The sequence below is a fragment of the Glycine soja genome, chromosome 19, assembly GCF_004193775.1.
Source record: "Glycine soja cultivar W05 chromosome 19, ASM419377v2, whole genome shotgun sequence".
Lineage (NCBI taxonomy): Eukaryota > Viridiplantae > Streptophyta > Magnoliopsida > Fabales > Fabaceae > Glycine > Glycine soja.
In genome coordinates, this window is record NC_041020.1 from 49,408,117 (window position 1) to 49,415,991 (window position 7,875).

General features: G+C 31.6%; 1 protein-coding gene across 1 annotated transcript; it reads left to right on the forward strand.

Moving 5' to 3' along the window:
• The first annotated feature begins 1,606 nt into the window (after positions 1–1,606).
• On the forward strand, positions 1,607–6,667 carry LOC114398092. The gene is made up of 10 exons (XM_028360238.1): positions 1,607–1,780; positions 1,932–2,031; positions 2,112–2,216; positions 2,586–2,663; positions 3,561–3,616; positions 4,574–4,631; positions 4,757–4,882; positions 4,995–5,090; positions 5,542–5,613; positions 6,415–6,667. Exons 1-10 carry the CDS (start codon positions 1,686–1,688, stop codon positions 6,475–6,477), a joined length of 849 nt encoding a protein of 282 aa, XP_028216039.1. The 5' UTR covers positions 1,607–1,685; the 3' UTR covers positions 6,478–6,667.
• The last annotated feature ends 1,208 nt before the right edge of the window (positions 6,668–7,875 follow it).

Sequence of the window (7,875 nt, forward strand, 5' to 3'; positions counted from 1 at the left end):
TTCATTGTCTTTTCTGTTCATAACTTACTGCTTTATTAATTAATTGCTTCAAACTGCTTTTGCTTAAACTTTTTTTGGCTGCTTGCTTACAGTAGGGCCCGTTGATAATATAATAATGATAATTATGTGGCCCGTTGATGTGGTTTTATGATTATTATGTTAGTTGTTAGTTTCAAATGTACAACTAATCAAATATCTTTTGAACTTGGATCATCCATAGATACCTTGTCTTTGCACTCCACATAAGAATGAAGCTGTTAAAACGAAACATTAACAAATTGTTTAAATGGTTCTTCCATTTTTAGTTTATGTTTCTCACCTTTATAAATATTAGAATCATAATGTAGTTCACTAAATTAATCGACTTCAAGCAATTTCTTTCTCTTAGTTTACATTTATTTTTCATGCACTATACCGCACTCAATTATATTATGTCAATCTAAAAATATATTTGAATGACTTCCAATTTTTTAGGCCTACTATTAACACAATTAACAAAAGATTAAAATGTAATTATTGTCTCTCTATTCTTTTAAAGTTGTAATTTTATTAATTTCTCCTATTTTTTTTATTTGAGACATTTGTTTTCTTGGTTTAAAAAATTCATGATTTTAGTCTTAATATTTTAATTAAGACATTTCATTCTATATATATATTTTTAAAAATCAGTTATTTTAGTTTTTTTTTATGGGCATTATTGTAATTCCTGTGACTAATTTGAAACATTTTCTAACACTTGCATGTTTATAAGCCACATGATAGATGTTTTTTTATATTATTTAATTATTGATAAACATAATTTATAAGAAAACGAATTCAAAAAATGCAAGTCAAGGTTTTAAATTAGTTACAAAGATTAAAATCGTAAATTTTGAAAAATAATAGAATGAAAATTATATTTTAATTTTAAAATAAAATAAAATTTATCTCATCAAGTGTGTATATCCATGGCTTTCACCTATAAAAAAGGACACAAGTGCTACATTTAAACATGTTATCCTACATTTAGGTTGATTTGCTAGGGTTTTTTTTTTTTATTGCTCCAAAGCTCGCTAATTTTAATTATGATTTAAATTTTTCTGGTTTACCCTTGACCAAGTTATTATTTGTGCCTTAGAAGCAATCTTATTTTTACGTTTACTATAAAAGGATTAATTTATCTTTAGAAAAAAAAAAGAATCTCAACTTTTAGTTAAAAAAATTTAAAATTGATTTTAACAAATTTACAATTTATTATACATACATAGTATTTGTTGATTTTCTTAGTCATGGTTATTTTTTTAAATGAATAACTTATTTTAGTAGGCGTTTAGTTTTATTAATTTTTTAAAATAATAATTTATATTTTTATCTTGATAAAAATGATTTTTTTAACTTTAATCTATAATTCATATTTGATTTAGATTAAAGTTAGAAAAAATAAAAAAAATGAAGTAATTAAATACAAGTAATTAAATAACGTGTTAAAATTCAAATTCAATTATTTAAATAATATTTAAATTCAAATTCAAATTCAATTGTTAGTATAAATAATCTTTAATCAAACTTTATTTATCGTGATTCAAGTCCATATTAAAAAAAATCAAAATAACCAGGACTAAAAGCAAAACCCTATACAACTCAAAATTCAGTCATACACTGAGAGAGAGAGAGAGAGAGATAACATCGTTGCAGTGGCGCGCCCAATGGCTCTGGGAATCTCAAACATACTGCACTGCCCCAAATTGAGTTTCTCCCACAACAATTTTCGCCCAAAAGTTTCAACCTCTCTCAGCCTCAGGTCATCCATTTCTCTCTCTGTTTCTATCCACTTAGTAAGATTATATTCCCGTTTCTATTTCTCGATTTCGCATATGACGCGTTTCTTATCTTTGTGGAGCTCATTTCTAGTTTGCAGGGTTAATAAAATGCAATTTGGTGTGAATTTTCAGGTTTCCCCAGACAGCAGCACGGAGTGATAGAAAGATCATCTGTGCTGCTGCATCTGCGGCTGGAAGCTCTAATCCCGATGGTGAATTTAATCCTTATGAGGTAAAAAGTGAAAACTTCACTATAATTTTTGGAATTTGAAGTCATTCGAGTTGTATCTGAGTTGCTGTGATGCGATGTAGGTGCTAGGTGTAAGCCCTATTGAGAAATTTGACATGGTCAAGGCAGCATATGCTAAAAAAAAGAAGGAGGCTGAGATGAACGGCGATGAAGCAACTGCTTCTAGAGTAGGTTAACCGTTTTCCTTTGTTTTTGGATAAAATTGTTTTGATAACTATTGGCATTCCAACAATATTATATTGTGGAACAGTCTGTGATGTCATTGCTGACTTGGCAACTAGCTTTCCAAGTTTCAAATAGGTGAGGTTGATTGTTTGCAATCATGTTTGGAAATTGAAAGTATGAGCCGAGCAATATGTATAATATTTAAGTTTACTTTTAATGTTTGTCCTCCATAGTAAAACTCACATATGTGGTATAAGAGGTTGATGATTCCATTATTTTTGTGGTTCTTATTGATGTGTATTGATATATGATTTTTCTCAATGTTTAATGCACTGATGTGTGGGATTTTGTGTTGTGAATGTATGATTCAGCTGGAAAAGGCATATGACAAACTCATGATGGCTCAATTGTCTAATCGGAAAAAGGGTGTGACTTTTGGATCATTTAAGGTAATGTAGGGGAATCTTTCCTTTTGTGGACACTTAAAATTACCCACATAACTTGGTGGCATGACAACACTGAAATACTTTTTGTTTAACTTGTGTTTGAGGTTGAAGCTACTTTGTTAATTTAGTTTTGGATGTATTTGATGCATTCTATATTCACTGGACTTCCTTTGACAAAGTAGCTGTAATTTTATGGAACATCTCTTTTGACTATGTCCCCCTTCTCAAAATAGTGCCATAATCTTGAATTCTTGATATTTTTCATTATTTTCTTTGGGCTGCTTTGGGTGAGCAGGTGGGGGAAGTTAGACAGAATGACATGATGAAGTAACTGCCAGGATTATGATTTATCAATTCCTGTCTTAGTATCATAATCATTGATAATTCTATGCGGAGTATACCCACCCAATCGTGATTTTTACTTCAGCTATGCAAATCTTTAATGGTTAGCATGGGCAGTGGATATTGAAAAAGTATACAACAATCATGATTTTTGTTTCAGCTATGCAATGCTTTCATGTTTAGCATGGGTTGTAGATATTGAAAAGCACACAACTATCTCCCTAGGAGATACCTTTATGGAAAAAATTGTTCATTCAAATATGTATTGTGCCTTCTTCCTATTGTTTTCCCCAAGTATTTGACCCCAAGAGAAATGCTAGTAACACACTCTTTACTACTAGTTGAAATTTATTGGAAATCACATTATTTTGTGTGTCCCACTACATATTTAATGAGTTCCACTCATAATTTTGTAGTTTCCAATAAATTTTAACCAATAATATATAGTGTGTGAGAGAAACGATGTGTTAGAGTGTGTTGGTAGCACTGCTCTTGACCCCAATGTTTTTTTTTTGTTTGCATCTCAAAACCTTAATGTACCCATTAAACTAAATGCAGGTTTCAAAGGAGATCAAGTATGCGGACAAGCTTCCAGTTATACCTTGGGGGCCAAGGTTTAATGTTGCTTCTTATGATTAATGACATTGTAGTTTTGTTGTTGCTACCATAAGTTTACTAAAATAATTGGCAATGTTACTTTCATGGACTATTCAATATTGAACTTCTCTAGGTTGACATGTTTCCTGTCTAGTTATCTGACTGGATGATGTGGTAGGTCATTGCTGGGACCACTAGGCTGTTTTGCTGCATGACAGTTGTCCCCATGTTATTACCCACCCCCCCCCCCCCCCCCCCAAAAAAAAAAAATTACATTGAATTTGTGTAAATCTAATCTAAATCAAACATGGTTACAGCATATAATGATTGTTACAAAGGAAATGATCACTTGTTTTTCAAAAGCTCTTTTAGAAAGTTGACAAAAATAGGTGATATTTCTTTAAAATAAGCTGAGTCAAACAAGCACTTAATCAATCTGTCAATTAAACAGTATTAATTAGGGTATCCTTTATTCTTGATATGATCCAATTACTCTTATATTATTGCTTTGAGAAGATCATGCTAGGAACCATTTCTATTTGGATTACTTTATTAAGTTCACTTTGGTCCCTTAAAGTAACTTAATTAGACCTAATTTTGGTTGACGTGGCATCTCTTATAGTTTGCCACGTGTCACCAAATTGACCAAGTGCATGAGTAACTTAGAAAGGACCAACATACTCTAACAAAGACACTTTAAGGGACCAAAGTGAAACCTTTAAACTAGAGAGACCAAACTAAAACAAAAAATTCAGACGATGAACCAAAATTGTACTTTAACCTTTTTTGCTAATGCTTTTTGAATACAACAGCTTGGAAGGAAAATCTCATTTTTCCTGCTTGCATGAATGGATTACATTTATTTCTAGTGTTCTACATTTTATTCAAATTATTGTTTTCCCCCCTATCACTATCACTCTATTAACAGCTACTTGTATCTTTTGGTGTTATTTTGTCCTTCAATGTAATTTCAGGTTTACTAAATCAAGTCAAAATGACATGCGCATCAACTTGGCAATATCTGCTGTTTTTGTGAGTTGGATATAAGGGGTTGTTTTATTTTTGGGAAAATATCAATGCTCAAAAACCGTACCAATCTTGTGTCTTTTGTCTTAAATTGTAGTGTTTAAACAGAATTGTTTATCATCTGTCTGCAGACAGCTTGGATCCTTGTCAAGCGCAGTGCTGAATATAAACCTTTGCAGTTTTTAGCCTTTGCCTTTGTTTATAGGCTTTTTGAGAAGTTAAAAACCTTTGAATCTCCTGTAACCCCCAAATATAATGTGAGTTTCATCTTTTATGACAGCAAATTTGGTGAAATTTTAAAATCTTCTGTTTTTGAACCATGTTGAGTTTTTAGTAGAATTGTATAGTTCATGTTACTGTTGGCTACAGGAAGAGGGTGAAGACACAGGCGAAGGACTCCGCATGGGAAAACGATTGCTTCGATCACTGGCCTTGGTTTTTGGATGTGTAGCTATTTCATCTTTGGTATGATGATTCCTTAGATCTTTTGGTGTGACTCATGGATCAGTACTTTGATATCCCAAACTTTTGGCTTCTGTAACAATTAATACAGAAGCTGATATATTTTTTTGGGTACTAGGAAGCTGATATAATATATCTATATGACTTTTTTCCTGAAAAGAAAGAAAGAGAAAAGAAGGAGGGAGAGAGGGATCAATTCATCTTATAATCCTCTTTTCCTATTTTACTTCACGTAAAACCAAATTGTTTTTCATCATGGTATGACGCATCATTAATATTCCTTTTTTTAATCTTTATTGAATTTCTTATTTGAAGAGAATTTTTATAAGAAAAAAATTTGTGGTAGCCCATTTACAGAAATTTTAATTTTGTATTGTGTATGACTTCCACTTGTACCAAGTTTAATCTTTATTTTCCAAATAAAGATTAATATTTTCTGGTTCTTTTCTTGCAGGCATACACTTTCATTTTGAACATAATTGAGTTTGCAGGTGGTTTTATTCCTACTCTTTTGTACAACAGTCAGGTATACTATGAAATGGAGCAGTCCTTACTGGCTTAAAATATATAAAGATAGAACTATCCACTATCCTTGTGAATAATATGATGCATGACCTGCAGTTGTTATTGCCTTTGAGACATTTTTTATTCCTGATTTGCAACTATTTTTTGGTTACATGAGTATTATTTTTTAGTTATGTGATGTGAAGGAGTTGGTTGCCATTGAAGTATAAATACTTCCGAACTAGGATAGCTAGTTCATTGGTTAAGTGGCTATGTTTCTTAATGTGCATATGAATTTAGAATGCATAATAAAATCAATTAACTGAGCACAGGTGTCACTGATTTTTTCCCTTGAACTACTGAAGGTTCCAACTAATGTTTTCATGAATTCATTTTGGTCGATTGCAATTCATCTGCTAGCTCATCCCTTACAACATAAAATCTCCACGATGTTATATATTTCATTATCATCTATAAAATATCATCCATTTTGATCCTTAAAGATATTTGCAAGGTTAGATTGGTCCTCCAAAGGTTGGTGCTTTGATGATAATTAGTGGCATTCATTTTCCTTCAAAGACCAATTTGATGTCGTGTAACTGCTTTGATGTATTTATAAATGGAGGAGTTCCAGAAGTTGTTTCTTCAATGACACATTTAATGAAATGCATTGGGTTTTTATTAACTCTGGAAATAAGACCACACACTGCTGTTATTAATAGCTTTATTTTCATTTTTTTGATTGCCCAATGCCAAACTTATGTATTATCCTGTTGGTCAGTGTGTGTTGCTGCTAAGTTGACATCCTTTATGGTATCTGCAGGAGTTGATAATCACCACATCGTCGGCACTCATGCTTTATATCATGGCATCTTATTATAGATAGCGGAATGTCTTGAAGACGAAGAAACCATGCATCTATTCATCATCCTTTTTTTTTTTCTTTTTCTTTTTCCTCCCTTTCTCTTGCTTTTGTTCCTATTGTGAACTAAAGTGTTCACTTACAAATTTTGTCAAAAGAGATGCTTTTTTCCTTGTTTTAATATAATATATCAGGGATAGTGTTAACTTTCTTATGGTACTTATGGTCATTTATTGATTTTGACTATTCACACCATAGTGCCATATATAGTCTTGCTCGTTTATCTATTCTAATCGGAAATAAATAAAAAAAGGTCATTCGGGAGTTAGAACTTAGAATACTATCATGTAAGATACCTTATTTGAGGATAAATGAGATAATTTTACACTTTCGCTAGAGGAAAATGTAAATAAAGAATTTGTATACTTTCAATTCCATACAATGAAGGAAATAAACAAAGATTTGTATACATTCAATTTCATACAATGAAGGGAAAAAATCGTTTCTTTATTATTTTAAATTATTGTGCTAAAAATTTGAAATGTAAGTGAATAGTCGTATAATTCAGATTGGAGGCTGATCTGATTAGAAGATTGTGTCAATGGTTTTGTCGATTGTACGAGTTAACAACCTGAAACTGAAAAATTTATATAATATTGAGTAAGTTTAATTGAATATAAATTTATTTTAGAACGGATTGAATGTAGGATGTGATGTCATTAATTAAAATAAAATATTGAAATTAAATAAGAAATATATCAAATTAATATAAACGTTTGATACATGAATCTTTTGTTTGGCTTTTGGTGGTATCAATTTTGTTAGGGATGCCAATTTCCATGTAAGTACCCAGTCTATGGACATGCTCTCCAGAACTTAAGAGGTGAAAAGTAAAAAGGGGACAAATTTTGTTGGCATGCGAGAAAAAAGGTGAGTCCATATATTGAAAGAAATCCCGAGAATTAGAAATAAAGAAATACCTGAATATATTGATCTGGTGGCAATGTGAACATTATATGGAAAATTCCCAAGGTTATTCTGTTCGAGTTGGCCAGTTGAAGTTTTTTCATTGATTCTGTTTGGGGTTCAGGAAGCTGCGCCCTTACAGTTTTCTCACATGGACGAAAATAAAGTCCACACCCATCAAAGGTGAGGACATTCACACAAAACCATAAAGAAGTACAACAACTAATGATTCTTTGTTGGATGTTTTCAACAAATGTTTCTTTGGGCCAAATGACCATTTGGGGATAATTTTTTTTTTGCTTAATTACCATTTGAGGTTTATTTTGAATTATTATAAAAAATGATAAGTCACTTGTACCCAACACGCAATATGGAATAAAGGAACTTGAGTTGGAGTTGCACCCTCCTGCAACCGACCCATGGCCCTCCTTCCATAATACGATTGTAATCCAACTC